Source organism: Hippocampus zosterae, chromosome 5, assembly GCF_025434085.1.
Source record: "Hippocampus zosterae strain Florida chromosome 5, ASM2543408v3, whole genome shotgun sequence".
Lineage (NCBI taxonomy): Eukaryota > Metazoa > Chordata > Actinopteri > Syngnathiformes > Syngnathidae > Hippocampus > Hippocampus zosterae.
The window spans coordinates 11,399,332-11,422,134 of NC_067455.1; the positions used below are offsets into that span (position 1 = coordinate 11,399,332).

At 40.5% G+C, this 22,803-nt stretch overlaps 3 protein-coding genes across 4 annotated transcripts; all 3 read right to left on the reverse strand.

Annotated features, from left to right (window-relative positions):
- Positions 1–736: 736 nt before the first annotated feature.
- hoxa11b (homeobox A11b) lies at positions 737–4,255 on the reverse strand. The gene is made up of 2 exons (XM_052064536.1): positions 3,053–4,255; positions 737–1,609 (listed from the first exon to the last, which is right to left on the reverse strand). The coding sequence occupies exons 1-2, from the start codon at positions 3,615–3,617 to the stop codon at positions 1,377–1,379; spliced, it is 798 nt and encodes a 265-aa protein (XP_051920496.1). The 5' UTR covers positions 3,618–4,255; the 3' UTR covers positions 737–1,376.
- A 5,692-nt stretch (positions 4,256–9,947) lies between these two features.
- On the reverse strand, positions 9,948–13,348 carry hoxa13b (homeobox A13b). Of its 2 annotated transcripts, none has more exons than XM_052066630.1 (2): positions 12,452–13,348; positions 9,948–11,046 (listed from the first exon to the last, which is right to left on the reverse strand). In XM_052066630.1, exons 1-2 carry the CDS (start codon positions 13,236–13,238, stop codon positions 10,802–10,804), a joined length of 1,032 nt encoding a protein of 343 aa, XP_051922590.1. In that variant the 5' UTR covers positions 13,239–13,348; the 3' UTR covers positions 9,948–10,801. The 2 variants fall into 2 exon arrangements, with proteins under 2 accessions (XP_051922590.1, XP_051922589.1); XM_052066629.1 differs by having other exon boundaries at positions 9,948–11,049.
- A 2,365-nt stretch (positions 13,349–15,713) lies between these two features.
- On the reverse strand, positions 15,714–22,398 carry hibadhb (3-hydroxyisobutyrate dehydrogenase b). Its single transcript, XM_052066631.1, has 8 exons — positions 22,318–22,398; positions 20,746–20,906; positions 20,553–20,662; positions 20,349–20,470; positions 18,913–19,046; positions 17,891–17,967; positions 17,664–17,820; positions 15,714–16,305 (listed from the first exon to the last, which is right to left on the reverse strand). The coding sequence occupies exons 1-8, from the start codon at positions 22,385–22,387 to the stop codon at positions 16,147–16,149; spliced, it is 990 nt and encodes a 329-aa protein (XP_051922591.1). The 5' UTR covers positions 22,388–22,398; the 3' UTR covers positions 15,714–16,146.
- Positions 22,399–22,803: the final 405 nt, after the last annotated feature.

Here is a 22,803-nt window from a genome sequence, read left to right on the forward strand (position 1 = left end):
TTCTCCACGGAATTGAGTGCCTCCATTGTGTTTTTCAAGAAAAATTAAGAGAACAAAAAATATGCCAAAAAAAACCCCTACATCATTATCATATGTGCTTACCTGAAGGAGTGAACCCCTGAGCCGGTGTCTTTAATCTGAAATAATCAACTAACGGCATTGACATTGATCGACGGAGCGCCCTCCGGTGGGAGAAAGTAGCAAGGCCTTCCACTGCACCACAACACCAACAACAAGCCTGGGGGGTGGAGTGGGCGGTAGGAAAAAAAAGAAACAATCCAGAATACTCCTGCAACAGTCTGGCGTGCCGATGCTGCACCAAGAAGACCCGCAGCCTTCAACGGTGCGGCACCTCTTGTTTTGCAAGCCTCCTTCCAGTCGCAGTTAATAACCTTGGTTCTCAGACGCTTTATTGCACTCCACTCCAAATGCTCCAGACGAGTCCGGCTTTTTATGGCCAAGTTACTGGAGCAACTGGGAGGATGTGCAGCAATCAAAGCGGAATTCCAGGGACTCTCACAGGATGTACGGTATAGGGAAGCCATATTATCTTATGGCAGGTCATTCAAGCTCCTTTTAGAAGCCTGGTTCAGTCCGGTTCTTCGGCAAAGACGAACTTTGTCAAATCAAATGTAGATTTTTACCTCCATTCAATCGTTCTACAAGACGCCGTGAGTGAAAGAAATCCTTAAATGCCAACACATCGTGTTTTGATGAATAAACAGAAATTAGACCATAAGACCAAATTAATATTTAGATGGAAATTTCCAAAATCACACAAACAGACTTTCCATTCATCACAAGAACGTGGGGGATTTTTTTCTTTCCACTAACAGGCATGTCAGGTCAGAAATCAGCCTACAGGAAACGACTGAGCTCTTTGTAATGGATATCAAATTAAAAGCTGCAGCAGATCCTGTTACTGAGGCTCGGCAGAAGAGGCATTTTGCATACGAACTATACGTGCCGCAATATAAAACAAAAATAAAGGGTTTAGTTAAACTGCAGGGATTTTTTTATATTACTGGTTTACAATTCCGTCAAGTAGATGCTAAATATGGCTGTATGTGTCGCAGCTGCAGGTTAAAACATAAACAGCACACAAAATTCACCTCCAGCCATCAATATACTATATATATATATATATATATATATAGCACCGTCTGTGCATGCGTGCGAACATGTAAACATGTAAATACGAGCATATAAATTGGGGGTAGAACATAAGAGCATTTTTTGTCACAATAATAATAATAATAATAATAATAATAATAATAATAATAATAATAATAGAGAAAGGGACGTTTAATAACACATCGTTTGTCTGAGTTCCCAACGGCGTCCAGGTGTTTGACGTGTATAAAGTCCACGTTTTTTTATAGCAGAGGGTTGCTGGTGTAGTACTGTAAACGGTCCCTGTTGAGTTTCTTCTCCTTCATCCTCCTGTTCTGAAACCAGATTTTCACCTGCCGGTCAGTCAAGTTGAGCATCCTGGAAAGCTGCAGTCGCTTTTCCTTGTTGATGTACACGCTGAAGAAGAACTCTCTCTCCAGCTCCCTGATTTGATATTTGGAGTATGGACATCTCTTCTTGCGCGTCTTCTGGTCACCTAATGGCAATCATAAAGATGACTTCAATGCTATATTTACAGAGGGCAGGATGGGGGGAATACGCACAATGAGCTCAGGGTGCGAGTGTCGCCCTCCTCTCAGGGCCTTTGCGCATAAACGCTATGATGGAATAAAAATCATTTTTAAACAATCATGTTGAGTCAAAAGTACTTTTAGACGCGAAGCTGAGGCAGTATAGCATCAAGTGGCGTTTTTATAGTCCGCTTTAGGTTTCACTGGGCTGCGCGTAAAGTGTTGTATATAGGCTCATGTTAGTGAGGCCAGCTGCATATTAAATCCCTCGAAATCCAGTAAATTTGTACACACATTGCTCATTAAGTTATAAGCAGCTCTTAAAGGCGGAGGCTTGAAAGATGGATTAAACTCCTTGCTTTTCAAATTGTTGATATTGGAAAGCGGGGGAGGGGGAGGGTTCAAGTTTGAAAGTGAGATCTTTGTTTAAGTGGCTAATTAGCAGCTACAAAGGAATGATTTTAAAGAAAAGTGAGCATATCGGGAAGGGAACTTAAAGATCTGGGTTTATTTGTGCGTAAAATTGATGGTTAAAATGTTCATTTGTATAAAAAAAACACGACTGAAAACTACATAAAACACGATGGACGCTAGTTTTCATACACGTGATAACGTGATCAAAAAGGTGGGCATGGAGGAAAAAACGCATTTATTTGCATCTATTGAACAGTGAAATCGAATATTGGGCTGTTAATTAAGATTTAGAAACGCAGAATGAGAAAGTGTTCTTCCGTTTTTAGAGTGGGCATTGTATTTTAAAAACTGGTCTATTTACAGTTACTTCAAATTTCAATTGTTCAATGATTTTGAAAACTACCCCAAATGTACAAACGGAAAACGCTTATTTAAATACAGTAAATTGTAACTCTAGTCATAAAGTAGAATTTACTTGTGGGTTTTTTTCGAATTATTGATTATCAAAGCAGTGAAACTCTATTGGCGGTTAAAGTTAACGACGTTTCGGTTATTGTTTCGTGTGCTGTAGATACCTAGTGTGACCAAGTGCTTTTGAAATAGTTGACACTCACACCACAAAAAAAAGGGGGGGACGAAGGTGAGGATTATTGACAAAGTGACTCAGTGTTTGTTGTTTATTAATATTTAGACGCTGGGTTGGTGGGAAAGTGTAAATGTGTTCATTTAAAGTCAACTTTCTGCAAAGAGTCGGATATCAAATGCGTTCAAAGTCGAATATGATTCAAAATGGGAATATGTATCTTGACTTTAAACTCCTCACGGCCAATTTCAAGCCCAAGCCCGTGATCTTGTCGTTTGTAACATACTTTTTTTGTCGTGCTAAATCTCGTGCCCCCCCCCCCCAACCCCAATAAACCTTAAGAACCATAAACCTTAAAAAGAGCATATAAAACGTCTTTTAAGAGTATACAGAAAGTGACGGGCGTGCTCACCGCCGCCTTTTGCGCTCCTGTCGTCGCCGAGGCCGGGGGACGATTTGGGGCTGCAGCTCTCCGCCGTGTCCGAGCCCGGAGCTTGAGGAGCTGGCGCGGGGCTGGACTTGACCGCGCAAAGCCTGTCCTGGCCCGGCGCGGCAGCTCCGTGCTCTTGGCCTACGAAGGCCGAGTCGAAGAACTGGTCGAAAGCCTGCGGGAGGACGCCGTTCCTGGCCGCGCCACCGTGGAAGCCTCCCGGCGCGTTGGCGGAGCCCGAAGAGCAGACGCCTTTCGCCTGCGCGTCACCCCCGCGGGGGGTCGGGCCGGTCCAGCCGTCGTCCGCGTAGCAGTGCGCTAGATTCCCCCTGCCGTGGTGCCATTTCGCCGCGCTGTCCACAGCAAAGTCTCTGAATGCCACGTCTCTCACGGATGGAACCTGAGGAAGGGCCGACGACTGGTACGAGTAAGCCACCGGGCAGGAAGGCTGACCCTGGGCCAAATAGTGCGGAAGAGCCGTGAAATCCGCTCCAGGGACGTAGTAAGTGCAGCTGGGTAGATACATATTGGAAGCATCCAAATCCATACTCTTGTCCTCTTTCAGCACGGGGTCATCCTGCTGACTGAGTGAGCTGCAGTGACTTTAGTGAGGCGCACTGAGCCCTGCACGTCGTGAGCTGACGTGCGTGAGTGAGGTCCATGTCGATCCCGAGCCATGTGACCACTGGCACTACATGACACACGCCTCAATGGGCCCGCAGCAGCTTGTGAGTCAATATGGCTCGCCGCTATAAAGTCAACCTTTGGCTGCACGGCCAGAGGAAAAATTCACGGGGAGGAGGGGAATATTGCATCTCTTCAACGCGAGCTATTTTCACAGTACTTGCCTATCTTTGAACACTGCTTTCGCTTTTCTACAACTCCAACGCGCTCATTGGAGGGATGAGGTCATACGTAAACAAGATGGGAATCTGCCTCATCAATTTTCACGACTTTTATCATTTTTTAATTCAGATTTTTCATAATCACATCCTTTTTATTTTTCAACGCGACTAGAATTCTAACCAGCAGATTTTAGAAGTAGGTCCGTTGCTTATCGTTAGCCTGAATTGCCAAAGTCAATTTGAACTTACTGTCACAATATCAATAAAAATGACCAGTGTGTGTGCTAAAAGTTATGTTTCTTTCTCTTTATGTCCTATGCTAATATATAAAGGTTCAATACAGGCAACTGGATCTTTTTATTTGTTCAATTGGTCGCGTTAGCTTATTTTTTAATGTAATTGTTCCCACCAAAACGTTACCAAAAAATCTTCATTCTATTAGACGAACGTTATACAGATTTTAATTAATAAAAAGGTCCTAGTGACTGTATTCGAATTTTATAACTTGCAAACGTTGAAACTAGAACTAATATGTGCACTTTTCAAACCCTGGTTGGTGAATCAAATTTAGAATTATCAACGAAATACTGGCGGACAAATAATTCCCAAGACATATATTTGTGGGAATTTAGAAGAGCAAACTGGGCCCCAATATGCAAAATATGTACTTTTACATTAACAGTGAATAAACGGCATGGAAATGGCTGATTATTCGTTTGTTAACACGCCATTAACAGTTACAGTGATGTGCTGTTTGCCAAATAGTGAGCCCAGGACAGATAACAAAAACGTAGCAGTCCACCCTTAACTGCCACATAGTGATCTTACACCACAATTTATGACCGATAATTAATGGCTTAGAAACTCCATATAGTATCGGTTGTAAACAAACTAGAGCCTCGCATAGGCTTTTTGGAATGCGGTTCTCAAAGTTCTCCGATATTTGCGTCGTTTTAAAAAGGCTAATTAGACTTGAAACCAACACTGAAAGATCATTCATCATCAAGATCATTCTCTCACGACACTGCACCGCAAATCATACCACTGCTGGTTAAGCTGTTTAAGGAGTGGAGATCTGCACAGTGCATATCCTGTCATTTTAAAATTTGATTTGCTTTTAAAAACAAACATCACATACATTTTTTACGTGGTATATGTACAAATGAGCCTCTCAAATTTGTCAAAAGGACAATTGAAAACAGGTGCATCGCGCCCTACCCCCTTGGAAAAAAAAACTAAAAAAAACTAAAGCGGGTCCCTGCTGTAATGCGAGACCCGATACGCCAAAAATAAATCAAGACAGAAATGGTCAAAAAGGGCCACGATGACGATGGAAATGGAAATGAAGTCATTCATTCGGGACAGGAAGCATCACAAAACAGTGTTGTCAAATTGTGTTGTGGAATCATAAAGTGAAGTTGCCCAAGAATAATTGTACAGTGACTGTGCAAAAAAAAAAAAATACACATTACAAGAAAGCCATCTACCGTATGACACATTACGCCTCTACGATATTGCCACATTCCTTTAAAACAGCTGTCAAGAAGGATATTCAAATATAAAATGTAAAAAAACAATAACAGCAAAATAGTATCAAAGTTAGTAAAAAATAAAAAATAATAAAAATAAACAATTTTAAAAAATCAACTGCAGTATCTCCTCTGTCTCTAACTGGAGAAGATCAAGCAACTGAATTTAATAACACACTTGTGAATGATCTTTGTCTTTGTTTCGCAACATCAATTGTTTGCAGGTGTCATTGGGATGTTTTCAACTGAAAAAGTGTCTGGTAGCGCTTTCAAGTGTGAAGACTCCACTTTTTTAAGAATTTCCAAAGCTCCAATGGCATCCAAATATATGATGTGGTGGCATATGCTTTGAATCGAACAGATCCATGAGTGTCGAAACCTTTTTCATTGCGGACTACAGTGCAGTTTTGGCTGCCCTCAGAGGCATTTATAATTGAAACCATTGGGTGCACTTTGAAATCCGTAATTCCCAGTGGATGATTGTTTTTAAATGTTTTAGCAACAGATCGATGGATTACTTGTTTTGAAATCAGTTGTCAGTTAAAATAAATAGCATAGTTAAAAGTATGTTATCAACTTCACAAGTATTGTACAAGTAATAGTTTTTTAAGATGTTTTACCACCCAAATTGTGAAATCAAATCATGCTGCAATTAAAAAAAACATTTTTCTGTTGTTGTTTTTGTTCTTTTGAAATGTATCAGTGAGAAAGTTGAAAAGAAAGATGTGTCGTACCCACGCAAACAATTTCGAAGGTTCCTTATTCTCTTAAAACTAATAAGATGAATCATGTTTTTTTTTAAAGTTCAAAACGAAATAGATGTTGTTCTACAGATTAAAATCGTTTTGGGAGTATGTTGGACATTTTTTTAAAGTCCAAGCAAAGTTATAGTATTTATGATTTAACAATCATCAAAACTCAAGTTATCAAGTTTATGTCACAGCATTGCTATAACCCACATTTTTACCTGAGTCGGAACACGCCAGTCAGTTTCTCTCATTTTGATGCAGTAGAAAAGTCATAAATACAGTAACCATTACATTAAAAAACACATACAAATATCAATTAGCGTTAGCACGGAACCTTCTGCTTTCTGCTAGAAAGCATTGAGGATCTCTGAAAAGAAGCCAACTAGCACATTTGAACTTTACTTACTTACTTACTTACTGCTAATGAGAGGTACTTCAAATCATGTCATGTGTGTGCTGACTCCCATTTACCATGTGTTTAAACGTGATTGGTTTATTCTGAACACAGCCACAGCCCCAGTTCTAACTGGGTGTGCATACTAATGCAACAACCCTTGTTGTTTATTGGACTTTCCCTTTCAAAAATATATATTTGTTTCCAATTAAGTGGCATATGTTATAGGTGAAATTATTGGTGGGAAATGGTTTACATTATGTATCTTGGTCTCAAACAGGGGTGTGTAGACTTCTTATATCCACTATATTTTGTGTGCACTTAACTGGCCTTCATATAACGAAAAAAGTCAATGATTTTTTTCAGAAAAGTCTTTGCAGGAAAAATGTCGGAGGCCTCCAGAGGATGTACACACCTTAGTGATCACACTTTATAAGAAGTACACATTGCACATCATTTTTTTCCCCTTCCTCCATTGCCAAACTCCCGATACTGACCTGGCCTAAAGAACAGTGAAAACTTAAATGGCCATGTGGTGTTTTTCCACATCAACAGTCCAACCCTACCCGCACATGATGCATTTTCTGCCTCTGGCTTCAGTGACACATGAAAGAAGTGAAGCCCGAAAGATGAGGTTACTGTGGCAACGGGGAAAAACAGGAGTATACATTTCTCGTTATGCTTCCAAACTCTTAAATCTAAAGTTAGTACGCTACAGTTTTAAACATTTCAAAGCTGTGTATACTTTGTGTCACGCATTTCCCCCCAAAAAACTGATGTGGTATGCTTTGGATCAGGGAGAGATAGTTAATCGTGATGCAAAGCATGCTGGTTGGTTATTGACTTTCACGGCGCTAAAAGATAATCACCTACTGTAAATAAAAGCACAACTTGTATTTCCTTGGGGCGAAAATAGTCATTTAAATTGGATCAACTTTAAATGATGAACATTTATGTCAACAATGTTAGCACAACAAAAAAGCAAGCAAAACTATTTGCTAGAGTTGTTTCTACTTACCTCTTTAAGTTAGGGACAATGCAATTGACCATTAGCTGTGCAAACACTTCACGTCTGTGTTCTGAAATGCGACAAAGCAAATTTTTATGAAAGTAAAACTTTAAATATTTTGTTGAAATGCCCAACGAAGTTTGTTGCCTTGAAATTTGGAGTTGACCCAAATTTTTTTAGAGTGTTGTATTTATTAATAACCATTTGAATTTTAAATATGCCCTGCACCATTTTAAGTGATTAAAAAATAAATTATATTCATAGATCATACACTTACTTGAGGAGCCATTTGCTCTGATTGCTGATGATGAAAACGCTATCAAAGTATGCTTGAATCCATTTTTTTATTGGATTTGCCAAGTTGAACATTATGAAGATGACAGTATTGTCATTTCTAATGTTTCAATGCAATGGTTTGACATTTTTAAGATTGTCATCAACGATTTGAATGATTTTATGATACAACTGCCTTGCTCATTTCTTCCAATAAGTTTGCATATAAATGTTTCGCTTTGATAGCATTTGTCTGTAAGTGTGATTTATATCCACAAGTGGCCTCATGCGTCACATATATCACAGAGCGTCCTCTTGATGCATTTTTTAAATGTTCTGTATTTGAGTGATTTACTGCCTACACACCAAGTTGAGGTTTTTTTTCTTTCTTTCTTTCTTCCGCTCATTCAAAACGAAAACACATTTTGGTCATTCCCCGATGATTCTCATTCATCTGTGAAGCTTCCAAAAGCTGGTGGCGTGTTTAGCCCACCGAAAGAGGTTTTCAAATAAATACTTTGGGTTAACCAGACACTCATAATGTGTGTTATTGCATTAATCCCGGAGAGGCACTTTCACTGGGATGGAAGTCATAATAAAAACACGTCTGCTGTGAAGTAAAAGCCGCACTTCCCTCCAAGCCTGCAGTTAAATATGATGACCAAAAGCAAGAAGCAAACAATTACACTTACTGTGCTGACACTACACTTATGTTATGTATTCAATTCGGCTATGTAAAGGCCGTGACAAGGAAACACATTGATTATTTGGGAGTTGTTGATTTTGTAAGGATAATTTTGTTGTATTTCAAGTCAATGGAGCTAGGGCATGAAAATAAGATGTGCATTAAAACAGCTAAAAGTATATATATATATATATGTAATTCGGGAAACCAAAGTCGATTTTATCGACTTTTGACTAGATTTATATATATTTATTCGGTTTCCCGAATTACAGATACTCAGGTGGAAAATGACATCAAACATATTTTTAGATCCTTCCAAATTTGTGACTACATTTCGATTCAAATGCTATCAGTTACGATCATTTTAAAGTGTGGCCATTTCTTGTTAGTGCTTACACTCTCTGCTGTTGTATAACAACGATTCGGATGTCGTAGATGGATGCATTTGTATTTGAGCACATGATGAACGGGTCTTTTGGTGGGTTAAAGTCAATACTCAGAATTGTGAAAGTCGGGCCTTTAAATTAATCAATGAAGAAAACATTGTTGTAACCGATAATACCGCTCACCTTTTTTAATGCAGACAATTTGTCGCTTTACCGCCAGGGGACGCAATGACACCAAATTAGACAGAATGAACGCTGCAGACAAGAATTTTTGAAATGGTGTGTTTCATCTGCCAATAATTGAATAGCAATGTCAAGATCCATCTTGGTCTAAAATGTGCGTGTGTGTGTGTTTTTATGAAGAAATATATATCTAAAAACCGTCTGGTGCTGGACCTAAAAGGAAAAATACATCAATAAGTGTAAACGATAACAAAATATTCAGAATATATTCAACATGTTAATGGGCAATGTTTAATTAAGACCAACAATGACCATAATTCCAAGACTTGTTAATCAACAATCACCTGAATGTAATACTGTACAGGTACTTATTTTACTATTAGAGAAAGTTTTCGTCTGACTTGTGATGATAAATGACGTTTCCAAAGTGAAGTTAACAACAAATCCATCCATTTTCCGATCTGCTTATCCTCACAAGAAGTGCTGGAGCCTATCCCAGCTGTCTTCGGGCAGTCGACAGGGGACACCCTGAACTGGTTGCCAGCCAGGTGAACAACAAATGCATAAGCAAAGTCCGCCGACAAGAGCATTTGCTGTAGTTTCAGACTTTGGACACTAGATGGCTACAAACTCCAATTTGCCTCAACATGGAAGCTCAGACAAAAACATAAAAAGTGTCAGTTTGTGACAAGTGTAAGTTGAGGGGTTCGCAGGTTTTAAATGGATTGCTCTACAAGCTTACACAAGTAAGAAACGACTTTAATGTCAGCGGGCAATCTATCCCATCAATAATCATTTAAAAAGTGGACCGAAAACACAAACGTGCTCTTAAAGCAGCTTTATTAACATTTTCGTTTGGCTATGTCCACAAAATATTTACAAATTTAAATACGTCCACTCTACATTAGTTTTTCTTTCTTTTTTTTCGTCCTTGTGAAATCAGAATACTGACAAGCAAGAAAACTACACAGTCACGACCACTTCAATAATCAGACACATTACGTTTCTTACAAGCAATTGCAAAGATTAACTTTCCATCTAATGGCCGGAATTGGAAACAAACAAACAAAACATAAAAGGGCAGACATGGATGAGATATTGAAATGAGGTGTCTCGGTCCCATATGGAACACTTGAATTATCCCGTAACGCAATTTGAAAAAGCATCAAACCACAGAGGGGAACTGGAATAGATTTGTTCGATTGTTGCATCATATTTGTTCATCTGAAAACGTTGAAATGAAAACATTTATATGGTGCATTTTGTTGTGATGGACACATGGAGACATGTTGTCGTTTTATACATTAACACTGTTAATGAAACGTTTTCGCAAAATTCCACTGGCTTGTTCGTTCAAATTCAAAACTACTTCGGGTTTTGATTTTTTGAGAATATTAAAAATGACGTCTAATTAAGACGAAGATGCGTGGGAAGCAGTGGCTCTAACGAGGTGGGGCAAACGTGGAAGTTTATCAAACGCTTGATGCGAACATTTCCGACTTTCTGTCAACGCGCCGCGTGGACTGTTTCCAATTAAAAGGCGAGGATGGAGGGGAAAAAAACGTGAAAGGAGGCACTCTGGCGGCAAAGGTGAAGGTAATAAATTATAGCACAGTTTATTTGCGATCAAGGCACGTCTGTGTCCATTTTTCCCCCCAAAAGCGAAATAGACGAGAAGCTAACAGGAGCTCTTGAATTTATTGACGATTTTCTTCTCTTTGACGCGTCGGTTCTGAAACCAGATGGTCACTTGTCTCTCTGTCAGGTTGGTGTGCGCAGATATTCTCCTGCGCTTGTCCTTGGTGATGAACTTATTGGTGGCGTACTCCCTTTCCAGTTCTTTGAGTTGAACCTTGGTGTAGGGGACGCGCTTCTTCCTGCCACGACGCACTTGGCTGTCTGCGCCACCGCCGCAAGTGTCGTCTGCTGCACGATTTGGGGGGCAACGTGTTACTTTCAACTGAACGCACACTCAATGTAAGACAACGGAATAAAAACATCTACCATATGTCATATATATAGTACTTGCATTAATATTAAGAACGTTATGAATTAGGTTGATCGTGTTTAAAAGTGAAAAGAAAAACGGGAAAGCATTGCTATTGTACTGCAAAAATAAAATATCCTGTAGAATGAAAAGAGCAAAAGAGCATCAAAAATAATGACAAAAATAGTAAACGACGAGTTGGGAAAAATAGTAGAAACATTTGGATTATTTAGTGCTCCCAATGGAATATGGCATTTTATTGGGGGAGGAGAAAAAATGGATAATCGATGTATTTTTACTATACATACACGCAGTAGCCTACACACACTGGGTCATCTATCTATCTAACTTGGCTGAACATGGAAAATATTTTCAAATAGTAACCTTATTCAAGATGGCATTTTTCAATTGTTCTTCACTACTACTATCTCTGTCTATCTATCTAGCTAGCTAGCTAGCTAAATAAACTGTTGGTGCAAGATGACATTAAGGGTTGAATGGGGTAGCAAAAGGTAATTTAATATTTTCGAATATTAATTGAAACGATTATGATTGTACAGATATGTGTTTTGACTGTTATTATGATTATTAATTTTATTTTACAATAACGAAAAAATGAAATATTTCAAAAACATTTCAAAGTTTAAAAAATATATGTTGACACGACAGATGCCACTCTGGAGGAGTGGTTGTTATGACATTTCATCATTTTAAATAACACGAACAAATATGTCATTAAATAATAGCTGCTCTATTTTATATTGTTGCATAACAAAAAATGTAAAGATTGTAGAAGTAAAACTATAATTGTTTCGAAAATTTTATTTTTCGTGGACGTGGGCGTTTTCCTCTTAAATGAAAGAGGAGGAAAGCTAACATTGTATTATTTCCTTTCATGCGTTGTCCATTGTTTTACGTTTGAAATTTGCATTTAATTTAGACAGAGTATGAAAATAATATTAAGCATTTTCTAATGACATGGAACTGAAAAAAACAATTTAAAACTTTCTCATTCACCCCCCTTAATTTCTGCGCCTTAATTTACGTCATCAGTTGGCCTCGTGTGGAGGGGTGCGCTTGCTGAAAAGGGAAAAAAAATCCAACCCAATTTTTAAAAATCAATGTACAAGCACAAAATACAACATGAAACACTGAAGAAATAAACAATGCATGCCTCTTGCATTTAATGCAAAGGGGCATTTAATGCAAAGAGGCATGCCAAAAACATATTTCTTATCATAACATTCAATAAGAATATACAAGACAAGATTTTCATTAAACACGTGGCTTTGAAGCGTTAATTAAAAAAATAAAATAAAAACTTGCTAATCATGAATTCACCTTGCAAGGAGGACTTCCACAATGGATTTGCCTGGGTCTGCTCCTTGGCGCAATATACTTGGCCACTCCAGCCGTTGGTGGTGATGGACCACGGCTGGTAGGGCTCCATGGGCAGGAGGGGTTCGTGTCTGGGCTCGGGGGGCGCACTCAGCGCGGGAACCACGGGCACGTCCAAGTAGCTCGGTTGGTAGGGAGCCGGGGAGTAGCCCTGGTAGAAGGCGAACTCCTTAGCCCGGCTGGAGAACTCCTCGGCGGGCAGCGACGTGTCCGCGTACTTGTCCCCGTAAGAGGCGGCCTGCGCGCAGGCCTTGGGGCAGCCGTGCGACACCGGCCTGCACGGGTAGTAGCCCCCGCCCCTGCCGCCGCCGCCGCCGCCACCACCAAAGTATCCGTACGGGAGGGAGGCGTTAGGTGAGCTCTGCGTGGCCGCACACGGGCTGCACTGCTTGGCCGCTTCCCCGACGCCGGACGCGGGCACGTCGCCGGTGGCGTAGGCGGTGCTGCTCGGAGCCAGCGAGGCGGGATGCGCCAGCAGATTCCTGCACTGGTTGGGCGCAAAGTTCCCCCCGGGGAACGGCGCGTCCTGCATGTTCTTGGCGCGCTCGTCCGCGCTGCTGTCGTAGACGAACATGAGCGGTTCGGCCCAGTGCGAGTGCAGCAGCAATGACGCGGTCATAGCATGTCCCGACACGTGCACGCGTGCGCCTCTTTTTCCTCGAACCCCCCTCGACCGAATGCACCCAGACAGGGACTCGTTGGCAGGGGAACCATACCCGCACGGCACCATCGCGAGGTTATTGGCCCCGGACAGACACGTGATATGCAAAGGAGATGATCAAGGTCTGCACAGGAGATAATAATAAGACACATCAACCCACACAAACACACTGGTTACAGTTTTTTTCTTGTTATAGGTGTGCTGTGCATGCTAATCAATATCACAATCATTTCTGAATTATTGATGCACGGGTGCACATGCTCCTTCCTCAGCCTTCAAAGCATTCTTTGAGCACGTAATGAGTCCAAGATGCAGCTTTTTGTCCTTTTTAAGAATCCCCAAGGATATTTTCCACAGATGTCCAACTAATTAGTAATTATTAATCACCTTCTTCTGCTGCGAATAAGATATTTCAAGGCCCACTAAATACAAAACAACAATAATAATACTTTTTTTAAGGCGTTGACATAGCGGCATTGGCTGGCTGCAGCAGTCGGAAGGCGGGCGGGCAGTACGCGGCTGGAGTCCAAGGTCAAGTTGAAAGACAAAACAGCCGCAAACACAATAGAATAGCGAAGCAAAAGCTTTACACACCCAGGGACACAAAAACGCCCATCAATCAACATTTGTCTCAACTCCCAAAAAGAAAGACAGGAAAAAAAACATTAAATGCGAACGAAATGGTCGAAGCGCCAGCAAGAGCACCGAATTAGCTCAGTAAAGCTAAACAATATTAAAAAGCATGCATTCGTGTTTTAGGAAGTAATTCAAGTTAAACTTCATCTGAGGCCCTTTCATACAGTTTTTAATAGAATTTTCTCACCTTTTGGAGACTGTAAATTTTTATAGGCCGAGTTCATAGCGTGTACAGGCAAATGGACTTTTCAGAGGGGATAACCTAGATAATCATCCTTAAAGGGTTGACTGAAAATGTGTGAACACTTATGAGATAAAACACGTTTTATGAATATGTATTACAGTGTATATATATATATATATAATCCAATTAAAATAATCTAAGGGCCACAAATGGTTCCCAGGTGGGACCTTTGATAGGAGGATGTGGCCTGAAAATGCAAGTAATACACTAAACATTTTGTATTCACACGCGCACACACACGCGCACACACACACGCACACACACACACACACACTTAATGCTACTGCAATCTATATGGCATATCTTAATGTACATTTACATAATAGATTTGATGATTAGAATTTCATATTAAATGTGTGGCTCTCTATAAAAATATTGTTACTGGGCAAGAATTTAGACCACCAGATAATTTAAAAATGTTTTTTTTTAACAACGACCTCCATCAAGGCTGAACTAAAATTGAAGTTCAATTAATTCATTAAGCGTTGTATTTAATTTCACTTCATATTTTTTTTTTGGGCGATCAGGCTACTTCCTGGGTCATCGTCTTGGTGCCAATATACTACTACTCTTGTCCTCGTGACTCATAAAAAGGAAAGAACATTTCTATTGCTGAAATCTTATTCGCATCCTCATCGAAATGTAATTCACAACATCCTGCAAACCAGAAGTCATCAAACTTTTTAAAACCTTTTACCTCTTGGCTTCCTGATTAGTGTGGAAGATGCCAATTTGATTCACTTCTGAAATTGCTCAGAAACCCTTTCATGAAATGTTACTAATAATTAATATTCATTTATGCAAAAACACACCGATTGTATGATTTCTCAAAAGAAAGGACATAAGTATCAATGTACACCACTTATTTCTATAAATCAGTCAGTGATTACTTTTTCAATTAATCACTTTTTAAAAACTATTTCTCCAAAATCACAATGCCCCACCACTTAAATCAGTCTGGTGTGATCCTCATATGGTCCTTTGGGGCTATCTGGTGCCTGCGGAATGCAAAGACGAAACCACGTTGAGCATAAACGGGTGCGAATCTGCACGGCAGCACACACACAGGCCCGAGAGCAAAGTACTGCGGTGTTTGCAGTACCTATCAAGCAGATGACAACACAGCTCAGAGCCTACAGTGCTTAATGGACTTTTTATGGGCTTGTCTTGTGATCGCATGACCTGTGGCACCTTGGCCCCTCAGTGGCTCTCTGGAGGAGCAGATCAGAAACATGCCGCTCTCGAGTCAGGATGAAATGACTCATGGTTCACATCCAAAGTTTTGAAAAACGGTTGGACAGAAATCAATACAAATCTACAGTATGTATTTAAATCAATTGGAATTATTTGGGTTAAGAGTTTCTTGGTTTATTTTGCTCATGTAAAAATAAGATGGGTCCACTTGTGAAGCTCCTTAAGTATGTTACGGCTTATGCTACTACTGGGTGAGTCAAACTAGTAACTACGAGATTTATAATTGGCAGGAAACTCATGTGGCACATGAACATTATCTTTGGATTTCAAACCATTGTAAAAATGAAGAGCTAAAATGTGCATTCACTTTGCCATTTGAAACAACTAAGTTGTTGATAAAACATGTGTGTGTCTGTAGAGAGAGAGAGAGAGAGAGAGAGAGATCTGGTGTTAGAGTGTTTACGGAGGCATTTTTCAGGAATCTCAAGGAGAAGACGTCTTTATTTCTTTGCAAGATACATAACACTCTTGTGCTAAAATCGCGTTGCCAATCGCCGATGAATTGAGAGAGACGAGTAACAGAAAATGAGGACAAACAAGAAATACACCGTCTCATTCTTGTAACTAAAACCCCCCAAGTAACACGTATCGTGTTATAAGTGCAGATATTAGAACAGCCTTCAACCTTTTGAAACCTCCGCATGTGGGACAGTATGCCTCCAACAGAGAAAGGGAGTGTCTCATTGTCGAGTAAAAGGTTGTTTTTGGGAACTCATGTTTGCTCCGTCTTTGCCAACTTTGGGCTCCCAAAGTCGCTTCTCGACTACAATATGGCAACAGACCTGTGTGCCAACAGGCCCACTAAGGTAAGGCTCGCATGGGATGGAGAGGAAGAGGCACATATTACTGTCCCTCCTCCTCGCGCAAGAACTGGAACACGGAGGAGAAATCTTTGCTGGCATAACCGCGGGCGCTCATCATCCGGTAGATCTGATGAGCTAAAGAGCCCAGTGGAATGGGGGTCTTTGTGCTGGTGGCCGTGTTCTGGGCCAGACCGAGATCCTGAAAAAGACGAGGAAACTTTGTTTGCCGTTCTACAAAGAGCAAGTCATCAGTCATCTTGTTTTGTTACTCAGCTACTGCAGAATCCTGAACTTCATGACCGTCCAGCTCAAAATGTTCTACATTTCCTCAAAGGGCATTCAAAATGCTTCGCACTGATGTACAGAATGTACTAATTTGGTGAAATGTCCTCTTAGCAACACATGCTAGCGCTTACCAGAAATAAATGACATTACCACCACCCATTTCCCTTCAAATAATCTTTATAAGCCCAAATTTTCATACAGCCTAACAGAAACGTGTATGAATATATGTTTTTAATTTCATTTTTGAACATTGTTATTATTTTTTGAAATTATTCTTACCATAAATCACCATCATTTAGGAATACATTTTGTACCTGGTCGTGTCACATGAATTTCAAACTGCGCATGCGAACTTTACGAAGCAATGCAGACGTGGCTTTTCAGTGTTAGCGTAGCAACAAGGATATTTTGTTTCTACCATGAGGGACTGTATTACGGTCTTTTTTGGGATGTGCGTCATGATGTAGTTTTAAAATTCAAAACAGGGCTGCGGAAAAGCTTAAGATTTCTGTTGATACCATATACGTAATGTGGTTTTTCTTACTTTTCAGTTTTGTTGAACGTTTTTCATTGAGAAGCCGCAGCATCCTCTCAAGAAAACATTATTTAAAAAAAAAAGTAATTTAAGTATGAAATTCCAATTGGAAAGTGATCATAACTTCTTTTTCTGGTGTCTGAATGATAAATCTGAAAAAAATCGATAATTTTCAAGTAATCGGTACTTTTTGGGCTCTGGCTCAAAACACGGCCGTGCGACTTCCGATTGACCGCTTTCGTGCCGGAGGGTCACAAATACAGTGGAACCTAGTCAGTCGACTTCAGAATTTGACTCCTGTTTTTTGGGGTATACACAGTGAAGAAAAGAGTCTGTTGGCTTTTCTTATTACAAAAAAAAACACAAAGTATGGACATTGGTAGCACATATGAAAATCATGTTTCACCAATATGAAAATTGCACACGATAAACATAATCATGTTGGTGAAACGCGATTTAAATGCGGATAACCAAAGTCCTTACTTTTTGTCATGTAAATCCGACACTTTTTTTCCCCGTGTATACAAGGTTTCCAAATTATCATCCATCATATCACAGGTCATCGTAATCGTGTAACACTTCAGCATACCTCGGAAAATCTCAGTTGAGCAAAGGATTTTAAAATTCTTTGGTCAAACTTAATCTAACGGTCGCAGCAGTGTTAGCAACTTTTGTTTCATGGACGAGAAGTATACACGCCCGTGTTAACGTGACATTGTGGAAGCAAGTGAACGGACCTTTGCCATGAGCTGGGTGCCAAAGCCTCCCTGGTAGTTGTTCGCAGAAGGGACTCCCTCCATCACGCCGGGCACAGGATTGTAGGTGTCGCTGGACCAGCAACGGCCTGAACTCATGTTTAGGATCTTGGCCAAGAGTTTTGGGTCAAGACCAAGTCTGCAAAGGATTTGAATTCATATAATTTCCCAAACAGATTGCCGTCATAACAACTGTCAGATGATGTTACCTGATTCCTAAATTCATTGTTTCGGCTGTTCCGATCATTCCAATAGCAAGGAGCATGTTGTTGCAGATTTTAGCAGCCTGTATGCAGTGAAAGAGAAAATGATGTTTAATGACTTGAACAAAGTCACTTCGGCTGCGTTCACACTGCTGCTCTATACTGCTTTTTTTGCCCATATGCGATTTTTCCATTCAATGCCAACAATACAATTCAGATTTTTTCAATTCAACCTCGGTTCTTTCGTACGTGGATCTAAATGTATGCAATGTCTGCAGGATGAACTGCTTATCGTAGAGATCCGACATCAAAAGCCCAATATATCTGCCACGGGCAGGCGAGAGATGGACAACTGACAGTCTGCAAAGTTGTTTTGAGTAACAGTGTTGTCTTTAATCCCACTTGAAACATGAAGTTGATATTTGTGGCGTTAGTAATAATTCAGCCACACAGGTAATTTATTAAGCGTGGCAATAATGTGACATCATCTTCAGTAGATGACTCCATGAAATGGATAGTTATAGGATAGTTTGCCTCATATCTCCTCCCGCCTCACTACTGTGGTGATATGAGATGATTCGATTGGCTGTCAACCGGTTCGAGATGTCCCCCGCCTACTGCCCGTAGACAGCTGGGATATGCTCCAGCACCCTCCGCGACCCTTGTGAGAATAAAGCGGTTCGGAAAATCAATGGATGCAAAAAGAGCCTCACTAGTACATACAAAACCACATTCATTTCCATTAATACTGTGCCATATGACGTCGCTTATCACTCAACGTCGTGCTTCGTGGGTAAGGGTGTCACATCACCGACGCATTTGCGTTTACATTAGAAGTCGCATTTGTTTTTGTAATATGAATGAGAACATAAAAAGAACTAATTTCGCAAAAAATAGATAAATTATAACATATCTGAATTGGGCTTTACCTCCTGAAGTGTGACTGTAACCTTACAAGTCTAAATAAACATCGCTTGTTTGAAGCAATGTAGTTGTGGCAAAGAAATCACAGTGTTGACTGCCCCTACCTGTCCGGTTCCAACCTGACCACAGTACACCACGTTGGCTCCCATGCAGCTGAGTAGCTCTTTGGCGGCGGTAAATTCTTCCTCCGCTCCTCCCACCATAAAAGTCAGCTTTCCTAAATTGGCGGCACCCACACCTAACAATGGAAATCATGCGACTGTCACGCTTCGTTGCTAGTTTCAAATTGTTCTGAAAGGTTAACGGATGAAAAGTGGCAGAGGCAAATCAGACCAATGTGCTCATAAAATCGCCATGTGGCCTCATATTTGTCTCACTCACTCACTCACTCACTGACAGATTTTGTCTCGGGAGAGCAGCAGAACAGAAATGGCCTATCTGCTACAGCAGAATGATGGACTAATTTGAATGTCACAGACATTCAGCAAAACACAAAACCGCATTTATTTTGCCTAAAGATTTTCAAATAGCTACTGATACTAGATAGTGGAACAAAATATACTGATATTTGATCAAGGAAAGTCAAACCCTGAACTAAATGTAATACAGTAGTTAGATTGTTGCTGGCTCATATGGGGTTAAAATAGAAAGCCACAACAGTACCAGGAAATGTTGGAATAAGTCAGAGTTTACAGAAAGCGAATGGAAAGAAGCCAACATTTCCGTGAGGTCTCCTCATTCCTATGAGCAATTTGGCACTGGAGAATTTGGTTGTAGGTGACGTAAGCCAATTAAGCATTCACTTTGAAAATGGATTCCCAATGGAAAAGTCGTGGTGTTGGTTTGATGCGATGAACCTTTGCTCAAAGTCTGAACTGCAGCTGTTCATCTATTCCAAGTTCTTCAATTGTGTCTGTCACACACAAACACAAAAATATCATCTCTTTCCATGTGTGAAATTTTTGGAATAATCCTTTCCATTCTGAAGAGAAATCAGATGGCAGTTTTCTCATCTGTTCCTGACATTGTTTCACATGAAGAATCAGCAAGAAAGACGCATGCATGACTCAATTAGGTCCCCACCTCTGTGTGTGCTTTTAAATATGTATGATTTAACAATACAGGATTAAACAGTAATTACCACACCACTGTAGTTCATCCGATTCCAGGACTCCAAATTTTGCCTCTCATGATCTTATCAAGGTGATTGAAATCAGACAAGCATACAATTGCAGCCACAAGTCACCACCACACATTATAGAAGTGACCTTTTACTTTGAGAAGGTGGACTTGAAAAAAACTGTATGGAACCTATCTAACCTTTAGCTCACTATGATGCGCGATCACCATCAGTAAACAAATGAAATAGGAAAATAATTCAAAGGTCAACCACATCCTCAAAAACGTCTATAAGGTAGAAGAAACATCCTCGAGCACAGTTGGAACATTCAATTATGACCCACAGGCAATTAAGGGTGTGCGCACACACAGAATCGTGCATGCCACCGATATTCCCATAAATACTGTGTACAAAATTCACCTCCTGACACAGGTGCGTCCATAAAAACTGCTCCCATCTTCTCCGCCGCCGCTGCCATGTCTTTGGAAACGGCAGGATCAATTGTACTGGAGTCAATAAGCAAAGAGCCCTTCTTCACTTTCCTGTTAGGAACATAGAAGGCTTGTTAAACTGGACACTCTTCCCAAGTTATTCGAGGGGCGAAGGAGAAAAGGAAAGCCATACTTGAGAATCCCATTGGCGCCAGTATACGCATCAATAACATTCGGATTTGAGGGAAGCATGGTGATAATGCGGTCAGCCTTGTCCGCTACTTCGGCAGGATTATCAACAATCTGAGGAAACAGACAAAAGTCATACCGGTTCAAGCAGTTTAAAATGAGAAGAAAAAAAAATTTCAATATGTTCACTATCCCACCTGGGCACCCAGCTCTTGAATTTCCTTGCAGGACTCTGGGAAGATATCTGTGGCAACGACTGGGTATCCGTTCTTCAGCAAATTCTTGGCCATCGGGTTTCCCATATTTCCAAGGCCAATAAAGCCCACCTGTGTCTTGGAGGCCATGCAGCGCGTGGAGGCTACAACAGAATGGTCAAATTTTATTTTATTTTCCTGTGTTTGTACACTTTATAATACCCTAGTGTGTGAAATTTGCATGTTCTCGCCATGCCTGCGCGGGTTTGTCTGTGTACTCCGGTTTACTTCCACATTCCAAAAACATGGACGGCAGTCTCATGTTACATTCTAAATTGTCCCTCTGTGTGACTGTGAACGCAAATGGTTTTTTGTCAATGTGTGCCTTGTGGTTGGGTGGCAATCAGTTCAGGGTGTTCCCCGCCTACTGCCCGAAGACAGCTGAGCCCACTATCCTCGTGAAGATAAAATGGATGGGTGGATTTTAAGGTAGAGCACTCACTTTCAATCTGCGTTTAACCTATTTGGCAGTCATGCCACATTGTGCCTTACACCACTGGCAACAAAGCAAACAAAGAATTAAAAATAACATCCTCAATCTGATGTTTCCATTCAAACAACATGCACAATCTGATGTTTCCATTCATCCATACATTTTCTAATCCACTTATCCTCATGAGGGTTGCAGGCATGCTGGAGCCTATCCCAGCTGTCTTCGGGCAGTCGGCACAGTACACCCTGCACTGGTTGCCATCCAATCGCAGGGCACACATAGACGATCAAACATTCACGCTCACACTCACACCTGGGGACAATTTAGAGTGCTCCATCAACCTGCATGGGGGAAACAGGAGTACCCGGAGAAAACCCACGGAGGCACGAGGAGAACATACAAACTCCACACAGGGAGCCAAGAGCCGGAATTGAACCCTGCACCTTTACATTGTGAGGCCAGTGTGCGAACCTGTCTTCCACCGTGGCTCCAACAATCAATCAATCAATCAATCAATCAATAAAGAAATACATAAAATAAAGATGGTAAGTTATAAAGAAGATGTATATCCCTTTTAGACCGGGTTGGGTAGATTTTATCTCGACACAAAGCTAACAACTACGTTAAATAAGCATACAGAAATAGTAAGTGTACAGAATCAACATTAACCTGTTTAAAATCTTTTGAAAATACGTTTTCCAACTTAAATCGTCGGGATAAACGCAGATCCGACAGTAAGTGGAGTGATTACATAATATCCCTTCAAGTCAACAAATTGCACATATTAGCTCTTTTCTTCCAGTGGTTAAAAGGCCACCACGGTTGATATATATATTTTTGTAACTTTGAGAAAGTCCCATTAGTTGGCAAACACTTTGAAATAGAGACTGGAAGAAAAAAAAACCCCAGAAGTATGGAAATTAGAACACGAGCCCCCTGAACTAGCTTAACAACAGTATGTTGAAGATGTACTCAACCTTGTCTTTAAGAGTTTCTCGCAAAACTTTGAGGCGCTACAGAAGCAAAGAGTGTTATAACGCCAACAGGTAAAAGTAGCGACGATCTTAACTCGAAATCCTTACCAATCGCAAAGGGAACATTCTTGCACCTCCTTCGGATAAGATACCGACTCTCTCGCAGCACGGCCGCCATGCTTGTCTCCTTTTCCGAGGACACAAAGTCACGTGCAAGTGACGGAATCCTCAGCCAATCAAATAACGCGCGTACCCAGGTTTTAGCCAATGGAATACGGGGGTGGGTCAGGGACGCCCTGCCCTGACGCACGTATTCGTGGGTGTGCGCGTGAAAACTAACGCACACATCTATTCATGTGTGTTATTATTATTATTTTAAGTTATTTTTTAAGATGTGTGTATTGTTTGACAGTAAAACTATATATATTACGAGTTTTATTATTTCGATTATTTGAATATATATATTGATTACATTCAAAATTGTCTAAATGTTTTAATTATAGGTTTCCCAAGGTTCAAAAACGATAATCATGTGGCAAAATCAATGCAGACAAATACATTTTTAGTTCGTTGATGATATCCTTACTCGGGTTT